This window comes from Carya illinoinensis, chromosome 6 (genome assembly GCF_018687715.1).
Source record: "Carya illinoinensis cultivar Pawnee chromosome 6, C.illinoinensisPawnee_v1, whole genome shotgun sequence".
In the NCBI taxonomy this organism is placed as follows: domain Eukaryota; kingdom Viridiplantae; phylum Streptophyta; class Magnoliopsida; order Fagales; family Juglandaceae; genus Carya; species Carya illinoinensis.
Genome location: NC_056757.1, coordinates 32,458,124 through 32,482,880, shown reverse-complemented (window position 1 = coordinate 32,482,880; position 24,757 = coordinate 32,458,124). Strand labels below are relative to the sequence as shown.

General features: G+C 36.9%; 4 protein-coding genes across 15 annotated transcripts; 3 read left to right on the top strand and 1 right to left on the bottom strand.

Annotated features, from left to right (window-relative positions):
- Nucleotides 1–3,238, top strand: LOC122314258. The gene is made up of 2 exons (XM_043129737.1): nucleotides 1–139; nucleotides 1,925–3,238. Exon 2 carries the CDS (start codon nucleotides 1,927–1,929, stop codon nucleotides 2,959–2,961), a length of 1,035 nt encoding a protein of 344 aa, XP_042985671.1. The 5' UTR covers nucleotides 1–139; nucleotides 1,925–1,926; the 3' UTR covers nucleotides 2,962–3,238.
- Nucleotides 3,239–3,968: 730 nt separating this feature from the next.
- On the top strand, nucleotides 3,969–6,579 carry LOC122314257 (fructose-bisphosphate aldolase 1, chloroplastic). Its single transcript, XM_043129736.1, has 6 exons — nucleotides 3,969–4,223; nucleotides 4,476–4,745; nucleotides 5,278–5,387; nucleotides 5,505–5,595; nucleotides 5,715–5,984; nucleotides 6,083–6,579. Exons 1-6 carry the CDS (start codon nucleotides 4,050–4,052, stop codon nucleotides 6,359–6,361), a joined length of 1,194 nt encoding a protein of 397 aa, XP_042985670.1. The 5' UTR covers nucleotides 3,969–4,049; the 3' UTR covers nucleotides 6,362–6,579.
- A 960-nt stretch (nucleotides 6,580–7,539) lies between these two features.
- LOC122314259 (B-box zinc finger protein 19-like) lies at nucleotides 7,540–11,173 on the bottom strand. 6 transcript variants are annotated; one of them, XM_043129742.1, is made up of 7 exons: nucleotides 11,053–11,173; nucleotides 10,165–10,323; nucleotides 8,938–9,034; nucleotides 8,510–8,625; nucleotides 8,182–8,424; nucleotides 7,982–8,088; nucleotides 7,540–7,889 (listed from the first exon to the last, which is right to left on the bottom strand). In XM_043129742.1, the coding sequence occupies exons 2-6, from the start codon at nucleotides 10,255–10,257 to the stop codon at nucleotides 7,987–7,989; spliced, it is 651 nt and encodes a 216-aa protein (XP_042985676.1). In that variant the 5' UTR covers nucleotides 10,258–10,323; nucleotides 11,053–11,173; the 3' UTR covers nucleotides 7,540–7,889; nucleotides 7,982–7,986. The 6 variants fall into 6 exon arrangements, with proteins under 6 accessions (XP_042985676.1, XP_042985675.1, XP_042985674.1 ...); XM_043129741.1 differs by lacking the exon at nucleotides 11,053–11,173 and adding an exon at nucleotides 10,554–10,785; XM_043129740.1 differs by lacking the exon at nucleotides 11,053–11,173 and having other exon boundaries at nucleotides 7,540–7,835; nucleotides 10,165–10,783.
- Nucleotides 11,174–16,616: 5,443 nt separating this feature from the next.
- Nucleotides 16,617–24,495, top strand: LOC122313328 (kinesin-like protein KIN-7E). Of its 7 annotated transcripts, none has more exons than XM_043128221.1 (17): nucleotides 16,617–17,173; nucleotides 17,362–17,559; nucleotides 18,209–18,298; nucleotides 18,380–18,630; nucleotides 19,153–19,242; nucleotides 19,327–19,427; nucleotides 19,538–19,651; nucleotides 19,725–19,806; nucleotides 19,880–19,947; nucleotides 20,047–20,112; nucleotides 20,262–20,386; nucleotides 21,078–21,414; nucleotides 21,919–22,020; nucleotides 22,103–22,546; nucleotides 22,703–23,062; nucleotides 23,319–23,632; nucleotides 23,959–24,495. In XM_043128221.1, the coding sequence occupies exons 4-17, from the start codon at nucleotides 18,411–18,413 to the stop codon at nucleotides 24,278–24,280; spliced, it is 2,745 nt and encodes a 914-aa protein (XP_042984155.1). In that variant the 5' UTR covers nucleotides 16,617–17,173; nucleotides 17,362–17,559; nucleotides 18,209–18,298; nucleotides 18,380–18,410; the 3' UTR covers nucleotides 24,281–24,495. The 7 variants fall into 7 exon arrangements, with proteins under 7 accessions (XP_042984155.1, XP_042984151.1, XP_042984153.1 ...); XM_043128217.1 differs by having other exon boundaries at nucleotides 16,618–16,832; nucleotides 23,313–23,632; XM_043128219.1 differs by having other exon boundaries at nucleotides 16,618–16,837; nucleotides 23,313–23,632.
- Nucleotides 24,496–24,757: the final 262 nt, after the last annotated feature.

Sequence of the window (24,757 nt, the reverse complement as noted above, 5' to 3'; positions counted from 1 at the left end):
TATATATATATATGTTATTATTATTATTATTGTTGTTTCTAAGCAAGGTATCGGTGATAATTAGCTCTGTGAAGGGTTCCCCTCGAGTCCCTTGCGCATTGATCCCTATTTGCGACATTGTGCTTTCGAATCCACAAAGGTAAGCCGCTCCCGATGCTCTATTTTTCTTGCCTTCGAATATCAATTCCTTCCTTATCTTCCCGATATTATTAGTGTTCTTGTAGAGTTTTAGGGCTTAAGCTTCATCTCTACGCTTGCCTACTTGCTTCTATTGCTTTCAATTTTTTACCGAAGCCAAGAATTTTGCCTCTTTTTTTTCGAAGAGAGATGTTGCTCCCCGAGGCTAATTAAAGACAGTTAAAAGATTTTCCTCAAGGTCCGAAGTGCCAGAATTCCATGAAAAATTAGAGCCTTAATTGTGTTAATCACCGATTATCCGAAATTGTTATTGTTCTTGCAGAGTTTTAGGGCTTTAGGGTCGTCTTGAAGCTTGCCTAATGGCCTCTATTTCTTTCAATTTTTACCGAAGCCTAGAATTTTGCCTCTTTTTTTTTTTTTTTTTTTTCAAAGAGAGATGTTGCTTCCTGAGGCTAATTGAGGACAGTTTAATGATTTTCCTTAAGGTCCGAAGTGCCAGAATTACATGAAAAATTAGAGCCTTAATCACGTTAATCAACGATTTTCTGAAGAGTGCAAGTTGATAAGATTATCCCAAAGTTTAAGCGGATAAGACTGTTGGTGATTTAGAGTGCTATCAAAGTGATGATCCTGAATTCCGATCAATATTTTATCTCCAAATTAAAATGTCATGATAGGTTGCCCACGAGCTGTCTCCTTCATATATGAGGGTAGTGTTGAAAAATATATTGATGATTTTCGTAATAAGTTTATTCTTTTCTATCACGTTGAGCTTTGTTAATTTGACAGTTGTCTTCTTTTGCTCCAGTTTTAACAATATTCTTAATTCCATGAAATCTGTATTGTTTTTCATATTATGGTATTCATTAGGAGCCTTATCATAGATTCATATGTTGTTTGTTTATAAACTAGTGGATATGGTATAGATGACACTTGCTATTGATGCCCTTTTCTTGCCACATTTGTGATCTCTTTTAAAAAGATTGAATAGAAGGAATCTCGAGTCTGATAAACTGCATATTTGACCCAGGCACCCGAACTGCCATAACTCTCCTGCTGTTTGTGTGGTCATTATCCTAGTACTACTACTACTACTTGCTGTCATAGTGTGTGCAAGTGCCGCGCACTCTTTGAAAAAAGTGAGTAATATGAGATCCACATGAAAAATTAATTTTTTAATGGTGGACCCCACACTTTTTCAAAAGGAGTGCGTGGCGCTTGTATAACCCATGACTGAATCTAGCATTACTCGAAGCAATATCCTCTCATATGTGAAAGAAATGGTTGGCACCAGTGTTATGGTGCTGCTGTGCAAATGGTAGCAAGGAGGATATATCTTTTTGCATTTGATAGTTTTTTAGGTCTAACTGATTATGGATAAGGGACACTTGCACCTGAAATAGATGACAAGATAAGCATTTTTGAAGTTTTCTAATAGGTGCGACTGACCGGATTCGACATGCATGGAACTCCCAATTTAAAATAACTATTACTGAGGAATTATATCTATAATGTGTCAATTGTTGAACTTGTTTCCATTTATATGCTTTTGCAACTATTTTATTAAGAGAAAATGTTTGATTCACAAAAAAACCTCACAAAACTAAAGTTCACAAATTGGTGTGGCTTTTTGTGGTGCATCAAATTGCAAAGCTCTTTTGATTTAACATATTACATTTAACCACGTCAGTTTGTGAGTTTTACTTTGATGAGATCTCTTTGTGAACTTAGCACTTCTCTTTTTTAAAGTCCTTTCTCCACTGACATTGTTCCCAAACATTTACAGCCATGGATATAGAACATGTCCTGATGGATGGCTCTATTTCTTCTCTTACTCTGAGTTCGGTAGAGTCTGATCAGAGTGGAAGTGTGCTTTCCCCAGAAGATTTTGCTTGGGTTGACTCCTGCCTCGTCCAAGATCCTGAAATTTCAAAGGGGAGTTGCGATTTTCTAAAAGATGCCTCACAAGAAATTCTCAGTTCCCAATCCAGATCATTCAGCTCTGCTGCAATTAGTTGTTTTTTCCAAGAAGGAACTGATGTTGAAACACCACCTTCCTTGGAGGAGGCAGATACTGTGCATTTTCGAGGAAGAAGTGATGATGGCATCGTTCTCCAAACATGTGCTGCCATGGATGTGGAAGATGGCCTGATAGAAAGCTCTAACCTGAGTGGAGAAGTGTTTTCCCGAGAAGATATTGCTTGGATTAACTCCTGCCTGATCGAAGATCCCGAAGATTCAGTTAGTTGGGCGTCTCTGAAAAATGCCTTACAAGAAATTGTCAGTTCCGACTTCAGATCATTCGACTCCTCTGCTGCAGTTAGTGGTGGTTTACCCAAAGGAACTGATGTTAAAATACTACCTTCCCCCGAGGAGGCAGAGACTGTGCAGTTCCAAGGAGAAGCCTCGGATGACCCTGTTCTCGTTAACAAAAAAACAGAAAGAGATAGTGATCATCTTCCGCTCAAGTTTAAGAATAACAGTTTGCAGTCTTTAACTTTGAAGGGAAATCCATTTCTGCCAACTTACACTGAAGGCATGACAGAGAGTGAAAGTATTGAACTAAAACTTGATTTGGGTTCTTCAGTTTATGGGATGGAGCCCTCAACTGAGGATATCTTCAGGGTTTGGGATTTGGGCATTCCATCCGAGGAAGATGAATTTGATAAACAATTAAACAAGGAAGCCCTAACAGAAAGTTCATTCAAGCCAATGCCATCGACTTTGAATGATTTAGAAGTATCCAAAGATTTCGAAGAAGTGTTTCCTGACCATCTAGTTGCAGCCATGGCAGAGCTTTCTTTGAATCAAACTTCTAGTTAAACGAATGTGCATATTCCCTTTGTTTTTCCCCCTGCTGCTGACGTGTGGTTTCAAGTTGTTTTGATGTGGTCGTTAAACTTTCCCTGGAAATTGAAACTGCTATATTTCACTATGCATTGACAGATTCGAAATTTAGATAGCATCTAGCCCTAACAGTTCATTAGGTTATGACAGTTAGATATGAACCCTGAATCTTCCACAGTGAACCGTAGAAGATTTTGAGATTTTGTTCTTGTTTCCATTGTCGTAATACCAATTAATTTTCATGGAAAGTCAATTACGTGCAACTCTCTCTTGCAATGTAGAACTAGCAGCAGCTATTTGCAATGTTGAAGGCCTTGAACTGCATCCATCCCTAATGCTCACCGAATAGGGGTTCGACATTTTGATGAACGAAGTCTTCATGGAAACAAAAATCAGAAACAGGGCCCTGATATGCGCAAAACAATTGGCAGGACCTTAACCACACGTCATTGGCATTCTACATCCACCAATTGGATGGACCCACCCAATGATATGCCTAAACAGACAACGGTCAACACCAAGCTGTGTATGCATGGTGGACTACCTGGCATGGAAAATCATGGGTGATCACGTGAAGCAGATGACCTGGCAAGCTATCGACCGTCGACAGGAAAATCACAACCTCTTGTACTGTAAAACTTAACCATGGCCATTAGTGAGAAGCTAATTAATTCAAATTAAGAGAAATAAATAGCAGCCTCATTCTTGATTGGATTCCTTTTATGGTGAATGTGATATCTTTGTCCATACCTCTAACCCTAGGGAAAAATATCAGTTTTTTCTTTTAAGTTTTTCTTCTTCTTTTTTCCTCTTTATATCTCGTGTTTTTACGAGGTGGGAAAAAAACCATCCATTTCAACCACCTATGCAGTATGACAAGTCAGCAAGTTATCATCCACCTGGCGAATCGTGATAGGTTGGCTCACACCAGCCTCAAATGGGACATCTCTGAGAATACATGTACAATTATAAATACAGTGAGTGAGAGTGCATGTGTGGTAAAGAGGCTCAAAGCAGCTAGAGGAGATAAGATTGCTGCAATCTGCAACAAGAAGCTGCAAGCAATGGCATCGGCATCTTTCCTCAAGTCATCTCCTGTCCTTGATAAGTCCGAGTGGGTGAAGGGCCAGACCCTCCGCCAGCCCTCGTTCTCCGTCGTCCGGTGCCACCCGGCAACCGCCGCATCCGCCCTCACCATCCGCGCAGGGTCCTATGCTGATGAGCTTGTCAAGACAGCGGTATGTATAGAAAATTCTCTCCACTTTTTATCATTACTAGAGTAATACTCCTTTGTGCTTATCAAATTACATAAACAAACTCATGATAAGAACTTGGGAAGAAACATGTTCAAACACGTAGAATATTGCCTCAAAAAGTATAGTCGCATTCCCACAATTCTCAATTCTTTCGAGCTTTCGGTACTCTTGCTGCATCTCATACAGCCACACACAGGGAGAACTACTAATAATAATGTCTTTTCTCGGATGTAGAAAACCGTTGCATCACCAGGACGTGGGATTTTGGCCATGGACGAGTCTAATGCTACATGTGGGAAGCGTCTGGCTTCAATTGGGTTAGAGAACACCGAGGCCAACCGCCAAGCATACCGTACCCTCCTTGTGACAGCTCCTGGCCTGGGTCAATACATCTCTGGTGCTATCCTGTTTGAGGAAACCCTCTACCAATCCACTACGGATGGAAAAAAGATTGTGGATATTCTCGTTGAGCAAAAAATTGTCCCTGGTATCAAAGTCGACAAGGTAAGCGACGAAACAGTACTGATGTTTTGAGTCAGCTTTTGTTGTTGAAAAGGTTTCCTGGGTTTTCTTTTAATTTCGGTATATATATATATATATGCTTTCAGGCCTTGTGTACCTATATTTGCTATCAAAAAAACGAATAAAGATCGTCTTTGATAGACTGATCGAATTGGATGGTCCAAATCTAAAAAGGGATAAGATATACGAGACGGACTCTACAACTTTTAATGCTATCTAAGAATTTCGAACAAATCTTAGAGTGAGTGTTATTTAATGTTTTGACATTTCTTTATATTGGACTGTCCAATTTAATTTGACAGTTAAAAGAGACTTCACTTTCACTAAACTTGTACGTGTTTCATTTTCACTTCAATATCCTCTCTCTCTCTCTCTGCAATAAATGAAATGGATAGTTGGACACTTTTTAATAACCAACACATGCACATGTATATGTTATATATGGAAGTATGTAGAACATTTTGTTTCCGTGGAAAATAACGTCAAGATGTGGTTTAATTAATGAGAACAAAAGGGTTTGGTGCCCCTGGCCGGTTCCAACAACGAGTCATGGTGCCAAGGTCTCGACGGCCTTGCTTCGCGCACAGCTGCTTACTACCAGCAAGGAGCTCGTTTCGCCAAATGGTACAGATCCGAACCCCTATCTTTTACGAAGACTACAGCTCATATATATATATATATATATATATGTATATGTATCTATCGAGAATGTAATGTAACACTTATCAATTTGATCACTAGGCGTACCGTTGTGAGCATTCCCAATGGCCCATCTGCCCTGGCAGTGAAGGAAGCAGCCTGGGGTCTTGCCCGCTACGCTGCCATTTCTCAAGTAAGAACACATAAATTGTGTGTGTGTGTGTGTGTGTATATATATATTTGAGAGAGTGCTTCTGAAAGCAATGGAAGTAGTTTTAATATGGTAATCATGAATTGTGTTGGATGTTGCAGGACAATGGGTTGGTCCCAATTGTGGAGCCAGAAATCCTGCTTGATGGTGAGCACGGCATTGACAGGACATTTGAGGTTGCCCTGAAGGTGTGGTCTGAGGTTTTCTTCTACCTTGCTGAGAACAATGTCCTGTTTGAGGGTATTCTCCTCAAGCCTAGCATGGTTACTCCTGGAGCGGAATGCAAGGAGAGGGCCACTCCTCAACAGGTTGCCGACTACACCCTCAAGCTCCTCCACAGAAGAATCCCCCCATCCGTGCCCGGAATCATGGCAAGTGTAACAACATATGATAATAAAGTTCTATAAACAATTCTTGAATGTAGTGATGATTTAGGTACTAATTATGAATTTTCTTTTTGTTTGAGCAGTTTTTGTCTGGTGGCCAATCTGAGGTTGAAGCAACTTTGAACTTGAATGCCATGAACCAATCTCCACACCCATGGCACGTGTCTTTCTCCTATGCCAGAGCCCTCCAGAACACTTGTCTCAAGACATGGGGAGGCAGGCCTGAGAACGTCAAGGCAGCTCAGGACGCACTGCTTCTCCGTGCCAATGCCAACTCTCTTGCGCAGCTTGGAAAGTACACTGGTGAAGGAGAGTCAGAAGAGGCCAAGAAAGGCATGTTCGTCAAGGGCTATGTCTACTAATTAAGCTGTTTGTGCCAAAAGCAATAGATGATGATGATGATGATGATGGAGGGATGAAATACTAGTTTCTATGGATTGTACTGTGCTTTATAGCGTGGAAACTATTTTTGTTCATGATTACATGTACTTTTAGCTACTTAATAGCCTTCTAGTTCTTGATGAGATTAGGTAGTGCATGTGCTCTTAAATTTGCATCATCACAAGCTAAAGTTCTTGAACTTGATCTGTAGTTTGACATCTAAAATCTGGCCAGAATTCTCGCTAGAATCAACTCCTTACCATTGATTAGTTCGGTGTGGCTGTTTAGCTCATCTTCGAACAATGCCACTGGTCAGAGTATTCCAACATCAAGCTAAGTTCGTAAGACGGGGTTGTCGCAGAAGAAAGCATTAGTATATCTCACTGATTGATCTTATACCACTAGCACGAAGTTGATTTAATCTTTGGATCTGGTTGTTGGCACAAGAACAGCCAAACATAAATTCTTTCAGACCTATGAGCACCCCAAATTTTCAAATTTTCTTTGACCGTTAGTGCATTGCCAAAGCGTACCATACAAAATTTTAAATTCTCACGGTATTCTAGCCATGTTTGATCCGCTAGCTGGATTGTGTTACACCACGGTAATGAAAGAGTGATTCAAATGTTGCTTCAAAATGATTTCTTCTTTTGAAAGTTAAGGTCTCAGTAATTGGTATCCTGTGGGGTAGCGTGGATAGGACCAAAACATAAACCATTATCAAAGCAATTCAAGCCAAGGTTAATGCAGCAAATGGCTAAATTTGTTGCAGTTACTCATTGCGCATTATAAGTATAGCACGAGTGCTACAACAGGAGTTAAGTTCCTCTTTCAAGTTCAAAATTAACTGTCAGATTTAAATTCATGTAAAATGTGTTTTAGGGGAGAAGTTACTTGTCCATCCAGTGCAGAGATTATAGATGTAAGTAGAACATTTGCCTTTTGTCTTGGGATAAGTTCTACTCAGTCTTGTGCTAGTTGATCACAGTTGGTCAAAAGCAAAGATGAGGCAGCCGGTATTACCAAATGTGTGTGTGTGTGTGTGTGTGTGGAGAAAAGGCTGCCTGACTCTGTTCACTTCATTGCTTTCAACTACTGATTCATCAGGTTCTTCATATAAGAAAGAGCCTGGAAGCTTAAAATAGTTGCCTCTTTCCCCTTTACAGTCGTTAAATTCCATGCATTCAAGAACTTACTTTTCTCACTTAAGTAAACAGATGTTTTTTGTACCAAGTAAACAAATATTCATAAAATGTTGAAATCAAACGAAAGTTAAGTCAACCTTCAACTGCATTTACTTGTAAAAAAAAACCTTCGACCGCATAAAGGAGGATCCATGTCGAGAGATAATATACAATATACACAGCTCTTCAACAGCTTCTGTAACGTTGTGGTTTTTTTGTATCAACCTAAAAATTCAAACTGAGCCACCACACAGTAGCAGTTCCACTAATCCTGTAGCATTTATTGAAAATCATGTACTGTAGTGTGTTTTCCCAATTCGTAAAGCTGTAAAACATGGTGTCAACTTCATTGTGAGAGAGAGAGAGAGAGAGAGAGAGAGAGCAACATGAACCACTTCGGTTATTAAATATTGGTACCTTGCTCACTTTTCAGCTCTCATTTGAGATCCCATAGGAGACAGACTTGCAGAGTCATGATTTGTGCCGCTTCCAACAACCACATCCTGTTCAACCTCCCACAATATCTTTGAGTCCAAAAAATTAGAGCATAGAGAGATATATAATAGTGCCCCAGTGAAAGAACTGCTGACCTAGGTGGACATTGAAAAAACGAATACCTGGTTGGTTGAAGCTTGTTCATGTACCCGTTGGGGCCTGCTATTGAGGTCAATCATCTGGTTTTCCATCTTGCTATCACTACCAATATTGTTGTCTACCACTGGAATGGGAGGAACTCTGTGATTCTGCTGATTCTCTCTTGCCATGAGCCTAGGTGGCTGACTCTGCTCTTTTCTTGCTTCATTTGGATCAAGGGGTTGCAGCCCTAGTTCCTCCAAACGACCAGATTTATCCCCTGGAAACTACACAGAGTACATGGCAAAGATTCAGGTGGCCTATAAGAAACACAAACCCAAACCAGTAGTTGCTTGTACAGAGACACCAAACCTCAACTCTCTGCCTCAGTAGGAGATATCTCCCGTGGGTTCTTTTGCCACCAACATGTACAATCATATCGCATTGCAGGCAAAGTGAAGTGCCATCTATCTCACAGTAGAAGAAAGCTATGCACATACAAAAGTTCAATGAAAAACTATTGCAAAAAAATAAAGGAAGGTAAAATTTGCAACCAAAAGTACAAAATCCATTAATTTGCATTCCATTGTTTTGGGCAATTTTCACACTCGGTTTGGAGTTGACAATTTTTCATTGATATTAATGGTCGAATCCAAACCGAGTGCGCAATTGCTAAAAAGTGCTGGTTTGGGGTGCAAATTGACAGTTTTGATGTTTTGGGTTCCAAATTGTGAAAAAAAGGTAGTAGTGTGGGGGACCAAATCATTACCCCAAAAGACAACATAAATAAAATAACATACCAGGTGCATTTTCACATATGTCACAGCGCGGGACATCAGAGGGAGCAGCAAGCCCAACTCGTACATGCCTACTAGCAAGCTTGTTACACAAATGGACCTACAAGTCCAAAATACAGAAAACCATGTAATGCCGGTGTCATTGTTTTATTTGAAGGCCAGTGAAATCAGATTGATACAGAATTCACATAATCATCACCACTCTCCTATAAAAAACTCCTGTACATCTAAATGGAAAGACGACTTAAAAGAATTTTAATTTGTGGTACGTGAACTGATAGAACAATAGACATTAGAAAGTTACAATCATCTATCCGCTAATTTTAATTTAATGAGGCCAGTTTGTCATGTTTTAAAGCAATTACTCAAGTACAGTGAAAAAAAAGGCCTTATGTGAGTCCCCCCAGTCAAATCTCAACTCCCATATTCAGATCAAGTCAAACTTATATAAAAAAACTGATCATTCATGCATAGATAACAATGGGCACTAGATTATTTGATATTGGCTCCCTGCTAACCTTATTAATTGAACCCTATGAACAAATAAATAGATAACTAAACTTATTCTTCTCAAGAGAGATCTATATAAACCATCCAACCGATAATGCGTAATGCAAGTTGTCCAAGCAAATAACATATCAAACACTGACCATATCTAAAAAGAGTATGTGATGTGGGAAAATGATCTCAACACGGTGAGCAAAGCCCACCGGCAACCACATAGGAGCGAAATTCATCTGGTTGCATGCTCACGTTTGACAAAGAAAGTCGCATACCAACATGAAAAAGGTAAGGGGAATTTTATTGAATTCAAGATAAAGGTCGGCCAAGAACATACTATTCGAGATGAGCAATATGGACACTGAAACTCCTCCAAATGCGCGTGCGTGAGAGGAGCGATCGAGAGAGAGAGAGAGAGAACAGTTGCATTGAAGCCAGACGAGACCATAGAACTTGATTGACAACGATTATTTAAATAAATGGCAAGGAAATTACTACTTATACACAGCTCTAAATACTCGATTAGCTCTAACCCACCTCAGAAAAAACCTAAAAGAAACATTTTGTATATTACCCGACTCATCAAAAACATAACAGGACCCCTCAAGTTTCCATTTACGGTGCCACTGAGTCGAATTATACATACGCAACGAAGTTCTGATCAACCCGATTCTCGAAGTCAACGTTTTAAAGATTAAATATGAACCAAAAAAAAAAGAGAGAGATTACCTTTTCATCGCAGGCACGGCAAAGAGCAGCCTCGTCGGCGGCGCAGAAAAGGATGGCAGGGGCGCTCTCGCAGACGTCGCAAAGTGTTCGCATTTTCCTTGACTTGCAATCTGCTTCTAGTCATTCCTCCTTTCTCATCTTCAATGTCATAATTTTTTTCTTTTCAAAGATAAAAGGGAGTCAAAATCAAGAACACAGAGTCAATCAGACTTGGAGAGAGAGAAAAATAAAAACTTTAAACAGATGAAAACAGAGAGATTTGCTGTCTGTATTAGAATAAGAAATCGGGTCAGTGGAGGATGTTCTGAAGTAAACGACCGAGCGCCGAGGAAGATGGAAGAATATGTAACAAGACAGACGGTAGATGTATTCTCTGTAACAATTGACACCTGGCTATTATCCCTTGGGTTGGTGTACTTTGTCTTTGTTAAGTAGGCTCTATTACTCCATATCCATTCATGAGTAGTAAGGACTAGGACTACTACACAGTTCTTTTCTTTCTTCCCTGGTTTCAAAAATTATGATGCCATTAAAGATAATTAAATGAAAGACTTGCATAAAAATTCTAGTACATCTAATGGTTTTTGTAGCTTGATGGTATTTATGATGTTGTCTTATTAGAGACATGGAAAGAAAATAAAGACCAACTCCAATCTTAAAAACACTCTTTAACTATTTCAAGTTTTTTTATTTATGGATTGATTATCTTCGTCATCCTATATAATGTCATAATTAATAGTAAGGCTGTCTACTTAAAAAACATGACTTTGATAATGTTTAGTTGCTTATTACGATCGTGATAATTTGTGGTGGGATAAAAATACCTAATCGTGATAGTTAAGTAAAAAGAAAAAAGAAAAAAGAAAAAAAAAAGGAAATTTGCTGTACCAGAAGTTGGTACTAAAGGATCAAAGATGGATTGGAGATGCCGTATTGGGGGAGAGCTTCTAGATGTAGCAGAGACAGAGAGACCAATAGAGATACAAAAGGCCAAAAGAAGAGAGAGATGTGTTGTTTGTCTGTAAAGAAAATGCAAGGAAATTCGGGGAAACAGGTGTTTTGTGGTATACTCACTTTATCCAAAGCCACAAGATTCGAGAGTGGTGAGTCATTGAAAGCTCCATCCAGCCCATTCTCGACCACCACCTTCATATCTGCCATGACCCCACCTTTTCTTTCAACACCTCTCCTTTTCCCTTGTGCTTTTCTATGGTCTACAACTTTCTTTTACTCCCTACTTTTCTGAAAATACCCTTATCACCTCCTATTATCAATAATTTTATCATCCTCCAAAATTAGGAAAGTCATTCATTCCTATCTCAAAATTATCACTTTTTGATAATGAGCGATAATGTTGATCAATATCTTATCATTTAAATTACGTCTTATGTATTATTTTTTATCAAAAATTTTATATACAGTTATTCTTTTATGTATTTTAGTAATATATTTGATTATATTATTTTTTTAATATAAAATAATTATTTTACTCAATTACATCAATATAATATAAAAAATTAAAAGTACCTAACAGAATTTTATTTATTTATTGACGTTTCTTCGTCATAATTTCTGTCTTCATATTAATCCATCCCATCTGAATTGGGCTATTCAGCCTATTCCGAACGCGTGGCCTAGCTATAAAGAAAAGGGAATAGCTGGCATTGAGAGGGTGGTAAATGAACTGGGCCCCCAAGGTTTATTATTTTATTGTTTGTTTTGTGGGCTTATTTCGAAACCGTATTCAATTATTCATTCCTCGTTTGAAATGTAAGTGGGTATGCTATTTTTATTTTTATTTATTTTTAATTTTTAATTTTATGATTTTTAATTATATTTATTAATTTAATTTATTGTAAATGACTGTTAATTTAGGTCACAAATATATAATAATGTCTAAAATATATCACATCAAAAATTGTCATTAATTGAACCCCTTTCCTTAAACCATATGCTTTCAAATCGATGGCCCCATTGACAAAGCCATGCCAACCCTCCAAACTAACCCAGCCCCATTCATCCAACACTTTAGAAGGACATGTCCTGTTATTTTACCCATCTTCTTTAAAATCATTATTCAGAAAATCCAAACCGAACCCATTGCCACCAACAGATAAAGCCAAGAAATTAAGGCAGTCTAGGGTTTTGGAAGATTGACTCTCTCTCTTTCTAATGGGGCAGTTCCCTAAAGATAAGAGTCCCCATGAAAGACTTTAGGGGCTCCATGAAATATTAATGTATCTATTCAGTATTGACCTTCTACATAATATTATATATTGTCTCGACTTAGTTTGATTAATTTTATATTAGTAAACTACAGTTGATTAATACCTTTTTAATCTAAATCAGCGTTAATTTGTGGCGTAATTTCAGCTAAAATGGATGGAGATGAGATCATGATCATGGTGTCTTTGAAAATAACATGCAATGTCTACTTTGTTTGATAGTATGCCCTTACTTTTCTACTATCTTTGATCCTAAGGGTTTCTGCAGGAATATTAATATTCCTGAAAAATATATTGTCCATTTTTTATGTAGCTTAGGATACCCTTGTCTTAACCATAGGTAGTCAGACCATGATTTGGAACGCGCATAATTGGAAGATTAGGCTGTATTTGGATGTTGAGATAAATGGAATTGAGTTGAGTTATTAATAATAATATTTTATGGGTCTTATTGAGATATATTTAACTTTTATAAGTTGAGATAAGTTTAATTTTTTAGATTTAAATGTATAAAATAAGTTCAGATGAGTTTAACTTTTTATAAAAAGTTGAAAAAGTAGTGAGTCTTATCAATAATTGATTTAAGATGAGTTGAGTTTGATTCAACAACCAAAACCTAAAATTGGCATTATCATATCCATAATGAAGTTGTTGAGTTAAATAACCACAATTTGATGTGTAATCATTTTATGGGAGTTAGTAGGATGTTTAGTCATGTGGTTCAAAACCACTTTCACTGGTATGTGGATATTCCATTAACTAAAGTAATTATTGGTAATGAGATATAAGGAAGACAATTTGAGGAGGTGCAGAAAATGAAGAAAGAAAAACTATTGTAAATTAATTTGTAATCAATAGTTAAGTCCAACACTAGTAATGATTCTACCGTGATTCTCAAGTAAACGTATATTTAAAAGAATAAGAATATTGTAAAGCAAAAGTGTTTAGATATGATATTATAAAAATAACTTTATAAAATAATATATTATGTTAAATCATATTAATTTATAAATTTTATTTTACAAAATTTCTTTTATGAACCAAAGTGATCTCCTTTACGATTTTTCACATTCATCATTTTAATTCTAAGCTCACAAACATCTTTGGTGACATATCTAAGGATATTCAATCCTAAACTTCAACCAAAGAAGAAAAGCTGTAAAAGGTATACATATGGCTCCTCAGGATATTTTTATTTTTTGAGTTGGCCTTCTTAATGATCACGAGATGCATCTGGAGGGGTCCTCCTTCAACTGGGTTATCTGTTTCTCTCTCTCTACAAGCTCTAAATTTATTACATAGAAATGATATTTGTAGTCGTGGTTGAGCAAGTACCGTACAGTCGCTTTGAAAAAAATGCATTAATATGGGACCCACATGAAAAAAAAAATTAACTTTTTAATTGTGAACTCCACTCTTTTTCAAAACGATTGCGCGACGTTTATAATTTCACGACTGTATGTAGCATTACTCTTTATTTCAACTTTCCACCTTGCATGCTGCATGCATAGCATTAATGAAACTCTGGTGGGAGGAAATCCTATGTAAAGTTATTTTTACTCTAAAATAAATCTAACGTATCATATCAAATAACGTCAATTTATTAATTTATTTTTTTAACATTTTTTTATGACTGTAACACTTATCCAATTGACAATTAAGTAATAAAGTTAGACATATATGCACCAATATTGCATACAACCCTAATGAAGAAAATCATCGGGTGAGTCCTCCAGCTGCAGTATTTGCTGATCATGATCAATGAGTTATGAATTTTGCAAGGATTTAAAGCAATTAAATCACCCAATATTCAGCTATGTATATATATAAATATATAGCTGATCTAATCCAATAATTAACAACTGTCTTTAATTTTCACGTGGTATTGCTTTCATAGTGGGGAACCTGATGGACCCATCGAATAATAACAGGTACGCGTGCATGCAACATATATAAACCAGATAAAGGTTTTGTAAGTCTTTGACTATATATCTTTTAGTACAATCGTTAATGATCTTGTTTAGTGGTACTATATGCATACATAAATACATATATATTCTTTTGTCAGCACTTGATATGCCTTATATCGTGCCGCCATCATGGTCATCGAGATTAAGGTCGGTTTTGTTATATAAAATTAAACTATTCCATCTCATATTATTATTATAATTTTTTAAATTTTTATATAAAATATAATAAATAATTTAATTTTTTAAAATTTTAAAACAAAATATCTTATTTTATCTTATTTGAACCGCGAAATCAAACGAAACCTAATTCTCCGAATTGATCACAAGTTTATGTGCAAAGATTGTTTATTTGTGTATATTTGTAGTTTGTATAAATATCTACTCATGAAATTTACACGAGTATTTACTGGATTGGTTAACCAAAACTAAATAATCTCATATCATTTCATCTTATCTAATCATTATAATTTTTTTTTAAATTTTTATATAAAATATGATAAACAATTTAACTTTTTTAAATTTTAATATAAAATTAATATTAAAAAATTATATTATAATAATATTTTATTTATTACTATCTAAAATATCTCATCTCTTCTAATCTGAACTGTATAACTAAGTGTAATCATTTCAAGCCATAGATATCAGTCTCTTTCAAATAATTATTATCATATATATTTTAAATTTCAAATGTCAACAAACGCTCCACCGACTCTATTTGCAATCATGTATTTCCATCTTTTCTATTGGGAAAAAAAAAAATGCTTTAAACATTCTTCAATTAATGGGAATAAAAAATTTAACTCCTTTTTTCAGAAGTGATTATAATTCTTTCAAGTGTACAACAAATAGTGTAAGATCTAAGAGGAATATCATCATCAGCCTTTATTTATTCAGAGTGAATTATTTTTTATTTTATTTTATTAAAGAAAAAAAGAGCATAAAATTTAGAGGTAAGCACGTTTATTAACACGTACGTCTCTTATATATGTGTGCTGTGAAATTATTTAAAATGAGTTAAGGATCGTTTTAAGTCAAATAAATATTGTTGGAAATAAAAATTATTAAAAATTAGCCGTTTGCTTATAACAGAAAGTGAGCCCCCATCAACAAGAAAACAAATATGAAATGTACCACCCCTCAATTCAAAGGGACATCGGCTCTTGCTACCACATCAATCAATATGGAGGTGGCCTTCCTGCATCTTTCCCTCTTTTGACATCTTCACCTACTTCCTCTTAACTTGTAATCCATTAAAAATAAAAAATAAAAAATTGAAATCTATATATTTGTCTGTGGATTTTTTAAAAAGATAAATGATATTTTAGTATTAGATATACAAATTTTACGTATTTTATTTGAAAAAGTGAATAAATATAAAATTTATATAAAAATATTATTTTTTAAATAATAAATTGTACCTTTTTTTTTAAATAAATAAAGTATCTAAAATTTATACATTTCAAAACCTAATAAATAAAAACACTTGCGTTATTCGTTTCAAACCAAATAAAAAATAAATAAATAAAATCATTATCCGATCGTTGTTTGCTATTTATTTAGGGATAAAAATTCTGATTATTTACTTTTTTGTCCCCCCGCTCCGATATCTCCTGTCAACGCATCATAAAAAGAAAATGATCGAATAATTGTGATTTCGAGAGTCCCTTTTTCAGGTTTTCTTTTTCTTTTTCTCTCAGTGCTTAAAAGTGAAAAGCCCATGTCGTTTAACAAAAATCACACCAAAGTTTTGTTTTTTTGCCCCAATATTTTTAGGAATTTCAGAAATATCACTACAAATACGACAATTTTTCATCTATTGTACTTGCTTTTATTAAAGAAAATCATGATTTTCAACTTCCAAACGTACGGTTCGAATCTTTTTTTTATTTTGTTTGTTTAATGACTCAATAATTATTCATAATCTTTTTTCTTTTTTTTTTTTTAATAATTGGGACTGCATTAAATCCTATGAAAGCATAATATCCATTTAATAATTATTAAAAAAGGGAGGATGGAATTATCATGAAAAAGAAAGATGCAATTGGACGGTGATCAGAAAGCTAAGCTACCTATTAAATTAAATAAAGAGAACCCACGTGGCGCGAAGTTAACCACCTCTGTAGCACTTTTATCACGTGACTTGGCGGAGTTCCTCACCCCATGGCTCTCGGAACAAAAGCAAGGGCACGTAAGTAAATTCAGCACTCATTTTCCATAGCTCAGCGGAGAGAAACTACAACGTTGACGCCGTGTCAGAATTTTCTTGGAGCTTTGCTACGTTCACAGACACGGACACAAAGGGAGAAGGGAGAAGAGAGAGAGAGAGAGAGAGAGAGAGAGAGAGAGAGATGGTTGGTGTCTGAGTCTTGACGCCAACTGTGTCTCTCTCACATAGTGTTTGCTACGGTTCTTCTGAGATCGTGGAGGCCGAAATTTCGCCCATTTTCACTGTTCTATCAACTTCCGTTCAGTTCAGTTCCGTTCCCTTCCTTTTTTTGTTTTGGTACTTGTTCTTCGTTTTTCCTCAGTTTCTTTCCTTTTCCAGCTTTCATCGCTTTATTCCACTCGTAAAGCTTCATTGTCTCTGCTTTTGCTTCATATTTGCGCTTCGAAGCTACGTCTTTGTATATATTTTTCCCGTCTCTCTAGTATTGTGGTCCACAGAAAGTTTGCTTAGGTCAGTGAAATTAATATTCTTCCTCGACTTTTGTGAGAATTATGGACCCTATTGTAAAACCGTTTAGAAGATCTACTGGATGCTTCTGATTTTCAAGTAATTCGAATTTCGAAGTGTATTTCCTAGTTCGGAAGGTGAATTATTTGGATTTGAAGGGGTTTGGGTATTTTCATTGAATGCATTTACCGTTGGATTTATTTTAAGCACCAACGTTTAGATGCGCTAAATTCGGGGAGTTTATGGGAAACCGTTTTGAAGTTCGTTCAGGAGCGTAATATATACTACATTAGTTTATAAAGCGGTTTTGGATTTTGTGCTACAGACAACGGACGTTGAGGAAGAGCGAGCAGAGAGAGTAGCCAAGCCGAAGCGTTCAGAGTTGGGTTTTTTTCACAACAACGCGGGCAAAGAGGCTGAAGCGGCGACGTATGCGGGACTCAGAAGAGAATCACCGAAGGAATTGGAGCTTCTCTGTTCTCTAACGCCTAACAGCTTCGTGAAAAGGACAAACAAACCAGAGGTAAACTTCACATGGTAAAAGTCGTTGTGCTTGTAAATGATGTATGCGTGTGTGTTGAGAGAGAGAGAGAGAGAGAGAGCGACGGAGCGGTAGGTTGGGGGACCGGCCTATCTGCAAAGTTCCAAGCTCGGTTGGCCACCGAAAATTATGTGATATTCCGTTACTTCGTCTTCAAGCGTGGTGGGTTGCCACTAGTGTAAGTCTTTCTGTTCTTAGATGCCATCGATTGTCGTTGAAGGAAAGAGTAAAAATGCAAAACAAAATTTTAGATAATTAGGAACGAGGGCAACCTGTGAAAAGTAGTAATAATAGTAATAGTAGTAATAATGATAATGATATTATTAATGATATAATAATTATTATTATTAGGGTCTAAGAATTATGATATGAGTTAATCACAACAAACCCACGAGTAAGAGTAACCTTCTTTTATGCTTTTCCATTTTATTGGGTGCTCACCGATAATCATGATTAGCTTGTCGTTGCAGATACATGAAAGCCTTTTTATGTTTTTGGTTGTTGGATAAAACGCATGGTTAGCTTGGTGGTGCTGGTGTAACCCTTAGTTAGTTCGTTTCTCTTTTTGCATGTTTCCTTTATTTTTCTTGAGGTTGGTTGGTTAAGGCCCATGATTAGCTTCTTGTTGCAGATGATGATGCGTCTAATATCGTTTAACAAGTGCAACAACCTTGCTTTTAACACCTAAACCGTCTTGCATTTTAGGAAAGCAATAGCAACTGTGAGTACTTGACCACTAGCACTTGTTTTTACAAATTGAAATTATGGATTTATGTTGATTGAATTGGCTTTTGGCCCTTAGAGAACTGTTGATAGAAACTGGAAATTAAGAAATGGGAGCAATAGGTGGGGAAGAGCTAATGAAGTGGGAGAAGATGCAAGGAGTGAGTGGTCGGGAGGAGAAGATTCTTGTTCTCGTCAGATTGAGGCCATTGAGTGAGAAAGAGAGTGCATCGAATGAAGTTGCAGACTGGGAATGCATCAACGACACCACAATCTTATACCGGAACACCTTGCGCGAGGGATCCACATTTCCAAGTGCCTATTCTTTTGGTAAGGATGCGTTAATCTATATGTTTACTCTGTCCACGGCTAATCCTTTTCCATGGTTGCATCTTGAGTACAATGTTACATGTAGCTTGTATGGATGAGGCATTTGGAACTGATTTAGGAGACTTGTAGCATACACACAAGCAACTAACCCTTTGTCATGATTAAAATTTGCTGGCTTTAAATAGAATTTGTAGAGCTTGGAATGCCATTGTAGCTTTGCTTCATCTTCTTCTATATTGTTTTGGTCGACACTTTCGTCAATTTAATTGGACTAGAAAGCTTTAAATTTATTTTTCCCTGAATTATCGTGCATGGCTTATAAAACCAAAACATTTTCATAGGTTAAGTGTTGAAACTAGGCTTAGATCTTTTCAATGCATCAAGCATCAAAATAGGTGTTACCGTATTCGTGTTGGATTTTACAGCAGTTTCAGTTGGCAGATGTTTTAACAGAGTTCATAAGAGTTATAGGTTGGTGTATGTTATCTCAGTTCTTTTCCTTTGGTCTTATTTTGGTGACAGACAAAGTATTTCGGGGTGACTGCTCTACAAGACAGGTATATGAGGAAGGGGCCCAAACAATTGCTCTTTCAGTTGTCAGTGGTATCAACTGTAAGTATGATAGTGTCCTGGCTATCGATTTTCTACATGTTTCTTACTTACACGTGAGAAGTTTCCACCATTTTGTATTTTCAGCTAGTATTTTTGCATATGGGCAAACAAGCAGCGGAAAGACATACACTATGGTTGGAATTACCGAGTACACAGTGGCAGACATATTTGACTATATACAAAGGGTAATAAAAACTACAAATTTGGTGTTTGTTCCAGTTGCAATTTCATATTTCAATAAATGTTCTTGTTTGTAGATCTCGTTGACAATTTTTTTTTTTTTGTATTAATTCAGCATGATGAAAGAGCGTTTGTTTTGAAGTTCTCAGCAATTGAGATATACAATGAAGCTGTCAGAGACCTTCTTAGCACAGATAATACTCCTCTTAGGCTGCTAGATGATCCTGAGGTGGTTATCAGTTTTCTTGTAAGTTCCTTCTATGAGTATATGTATTGATTTTGTGATATCACATTATCATCAGCGAGGGACTATCGTGGAGAAAGTTACAGAAGAAACTTTGAGGGACTGGAACCATTTTAAGGAGCTCCTTTCCATTTGTGAAGGTAGAGTATTTTACAAAAATTCTGCCGTTTTCTGATATTTTATATTTTTTTGTAATGAAGTACATTATTGCAGCTCAAAGACAGATAGGAGAGACATTGCTGAATGAGAGAAGTTCCAGATCTCATCAAATTATCAAATTGGTTTGTCCCTTCTCCTTCCCCTTCTCAAATTAGAGCATATTTTTACACACATTGTTCTTGTTTTTAACCTAAACCTTCTCTGCTTATTCACTGTTGCAGACAATCGAAAGTTCTGCTCGCGAGTTCTTAGGCAAAGGCAATTCAACCACCCTTGCAGCAAGTGTGGTATGGACAAATTATTTCCCATTCAATGTGATGTTCCATAACAAAACATTGCCTGTGGGTTTTATCAGAAGATTCCAGGGCACAAAATTAAATGCAAAGGTAGTTATATTGATAAAAATTTTGAAGTCTGTGTCTGTGTTTATATGCAGAATTTTATAGATTTGGCAGGGAGCGAGCGTGCATCTCAAGCATTATCGGCTGGGGCAAGATTGAAAGAAGGTTGCCACATAAATCGTAGTTTACTTACTCTGGGAACCGTTATTCGTAAATTAAGGTAGTCTTCTTCTTTCTTAACAATTTTCTCCTGCAAAATCATTCGCCAGTAGAATTTTCTAACCTATCATCAATTAGGGTGGGTGTGGCTATTTGTTAGTTATTGATCATGTCTATTTCACTCCGTGTAGAACACTTTTATAAATAGTAAGCTTTAGTGCAGTTCTATATTTGTATTGAGTTGCTATCACAAAAATTGAAGCTTGGTTGCTTCTACCACGATGTTTAGGATGTTGCTTGTAGTGAGAATTCTTTTGAGACATTAATTCCAGTACACAATATCTTGTAATGTTATTGTCTCCAAATTTTTGCTTGTTACTTGTCAGATGCTACACTGTGCACTATGATGAAGATAAATTGTTAAAAATATTGGAAGGGTAGTGACTAGTTTCTCTCTACAGGTAAAATCTAAGCAACCTTAATGCCCTGTGAGAACTACATATTACCTTGTTCATTTATCATTAGTTTGTCAGATGCATAGACACTCGAACCTTGTTCCCACATCATTGGTTCATCTCTCTCTCTCTCTCTCTCTCTCTCTCTCTCTCTCTCTCTCTGTGGGTGGGTATTTGTGCACATGCGAGCTATTTTGCTTGATTTTTCTGCCTTTCTTGAGTTATTTGGTGATTGACAGCTATAGTGGTAATTATATTATTCCTAGCTTCATAATCTGGTAATATGATTGTATGCAGTAAGGGAAGACATGGACACATCAATTACAGAGATTCTAAGTTGACTCGCATTCTGCAGCCTTGCTTGGGTGGCAATGCTAGAACTGCCATCATTTGCACTTTGAGTCCTGCACGAAGCCATGTTGAGCAGACTAGAAACACACTTTTGTTTGCTTGTTGTGCAAAAGAAGTGACGACAAAAGCACAGGTCAATGTTGTCATGTCCGATAAGGCCTTGGTGAAGCATTTGCAAAAAGAGCTGGCTAGGTTGGAGAGTGAGTTGAAAAGTCCCACCCCTGCTTCCTCAACAAGTGATTATGCAGCACTACTGAGAAAGAAAGATCTCCGGATTGAAAAGGTTATTACTCTACTTTCTCTGTCTCAACTTCCCTTCATATGTGACCACAGTTACACATTTTACTATATTTATAAGTCAAAATGTTATTTGCACTATGCTGGGCTCACCTGCAGACTAGAGAGGGGGACAAGAACTGAATGAGAAATGCTGAGTGATGTGATTAAGAAATGTCATGCTGAAGTTGTTCCTCTTTTTCTATCACAAAATGTTGGGAAAAAAAAAAATGTCGTAAGAGATGTTAGAGGGTTAGCATCTGAACGTGTACATGTTATAGGTTTGTTTCCAGAAGTGGCTGGATCTGATTCAATTATTTAATCTGTATTAATATCCATACTGTATTCACACATTCTGAAACCCCCTTTACCATAATTCAGGAGGCTAATAATATGACCTGGTGTCACAACCAACTTAAGCATTTTAGATGTTTAAAAGGTATACGAGATATAAAGAGCAAGCAACTTGTTACATATTGACTGATTGTTTATTTGTTGTTCTATCATGCAGATGGAGAAGGAAATTAGAGAGCTAACTAAGCAACGAGATCTTGCCGAATCGCGGATTCAGGATTTGCTTCGCATGATTGGAAATGAACAAAATTCAACACAAGTACATAGTTTCATAATCATTATTGAGTTCCATTGCATGTTCACTGTTCTAACTGCTAACTCTTGTTTTTATTCTTTTCCAGGCTAGTTTTAGTGATCATCCTATATCTCATGGGGAAGATATGTCAGATGATGATTGTTCAGTATCAGAATCAAGTGTTGCTGATCATGGTTATCCAAATGTAGGTGTCAGAAAGTTTGAAAATCCTCATTATGATGATGGAGATGGAGATGGAGATGGCAGGATCTATCCAGAGGACCATTCTCTTTCTGATGGAAAGCAATTGGTTAGATCTCATTTTAGTCAGAGGCAAGAGGACAGTGCAGTAGGAACTACAGAAGATGCTGATGACTACTGCAAGGAAGTTAGATGTATTGAGATGGAAGAGTCAAGCAAGGACAATAATTCTGAATCCCGTGCCTTAAGAACTGGTAGAAATGAAGAAACACTGGCTTTGAATGTGTCTAGGGATGGAGATGGAGCTGGCCAGGAAATTATGTCGACTCCTGTGAATGCAAATAGAGAAGTAAGTCAAATCCAAATTGTTTCTTAAATATGGCGTGTTGGAGCAGAAACTCCATGATGTGCAAATGACTATTGATTCTCTTGTTAGTTGTTACCTAATTATGTGCAAATGACTACTGATTCTCGTCAGTTCTTACGTAATGAATCATCTCCACAGGCCATGGAAGCTGGTATGATGAGCTCTGGAAGGCTTAAGTTAACGAGGAGCTGGAGTTGTAGGGCAGATCTCATGACTGACTCAATTGAGAGCACCCCACTTAATTGGTTTGAAAGAGAATTCCCTGGAAGACCAGAAAGTTTTAGAAGGAAGTTACCTTTATTAACTTATGATGCCAACGCTAGAAGCTTGTCAAGAAATGATTCTCAGTCTTCTATTGGGACTGCTTCCATAGATGAGCAACAAGCAAAGGGCACCAAAACTTCTGCAGATGTGGAAATTACAAGCATCCAAACTTTTGTTGCGGGACTAAAGCAAATGGCTAAACTTGATTATGAGAAGCAACTTGTTGACGGTCAGGTGAGACCATGCCTGTTTACTTATATTTTAACTTCTGCTATGCAAGTATTACTTTTCTCATAATGTCTGTTATCCTTTTGTGTCGGTTGAGGTTTTTTGTATTCATGTTAACAGGAAAATACTATTAGATGCAACAAAATCCTTGTATGGGCTTGGAAAAATACTGAGAGAATAGTAAATTGCAGTGTGTAGAAATTTTGGGCAGGGTAAATCTCATCAAATTTGCCTCCATTTTCTATGTGCCTGCTAGGATCAGGGGACAGGACCAACTGTTGATAAGTTTGGAAAGGATGTGCAAGATGTAGGAGTTGATCCAATACTTCCAGCACTAGAAGCTCCTCTAGATTGGCCTCTGGAATTTGAGAGGCAGCAGAGAACGATAATTGAACTCTGGCACACCTGCAATGTATCACTAGTCCACAGAACCTACTTCTTCCTGCTCTTCAAAGGTGATCCAACGGATTCCATTTACCTTGGGGTGGAGCTAAGGAGATTATCTTTCCTCAAGGAATCATTTTCTCATGGAAATCAGACTCTGGAAAATGGTCGGACTCTCACACTGGTCTCAAGGTTCTCTCTCTCTCTCTCTCTCTCTCTCTCTCTGTAAGCATCTATGTGAAGAAACCTTATGAACCTAAATCTGAAACTTTGGGATGAGAAAATGTTATATGGTACCTTTTTTATTCAAGACCTTGTGCGCCTTTCTTTTCTTTCCCCCTTGGGAATAGCGGAGGGGTGTCCTGAGAAAAATGTGGTAGAAGTTTATCTTTCTTTCAACTCTTTTCCCCTCCGTTCTGAGGCTTAGTAGATGCTACACTTTTGGTTCCTAGCAACATAGAAATTGTTGCACGGGTGTTTTATGCACAAGAAACTAACATACTTGTTTGGAGAGACAGCATGAAGGCTCTTCGTCGGGAGAGAGAGATGCTGAGCAAGCTATTGCAGAAAAGATTTTCAGAGGAAGAGAGAAAGAGACTTTTCCAAAGATGGGGTATTGCATTGGACTCAAAGCGCAGGAGACTGCAGCTGGTCAACCAACTGTGGGGCAACACAAATGATACGAATCACATCATAGAGAGTGCTGCTATTGTTGCAAAGTTGATAAGGTTTGTAGAGCGGGGGCGGGCCCTCAAAGAGATGTTTGGGCTTAGTTTCGCTTCTCCGAATACAAGACGGAGATCATTTAACTGGAAAAACAGAAAGGCAATCCTCGTGTGAGCTTGTTTTTATGCCCATACATATATACAATTATAGAGGTGATGTCTTTCGGGTTAGATTGGCCATATAGATTTCTTTTTCACGATTGAGATTGTGACAGCTTGTTGATGATTGTAATAGAAGCCTAAAAATCTTGACTTAGAATACGTCATTGTTTGGGAATCTGGCTTTGTTGTATCTTTCTTTCATGAATATAATCCATGCGTGTCAAACTAGCTATACAATTTCATAAATGTAATTGTTAAACTGCAGAGGATTTTGGCTTATACAAAAGTAGCTATATACCATACATCAAGACTTGGAAAGAAATGCGACAACTGACTCCCCATCTAATGACGGAATAAAGTCGCTTGAATTGGGCGTTGACAAATAAATAATGTGACCGAGGTTGTCGCATAAATCATAATGGAAAAATAGAGTTACAAGTATAATTGTGTATTAATATGTGTACCAATTTAATATAATTAGTCAAAAAGT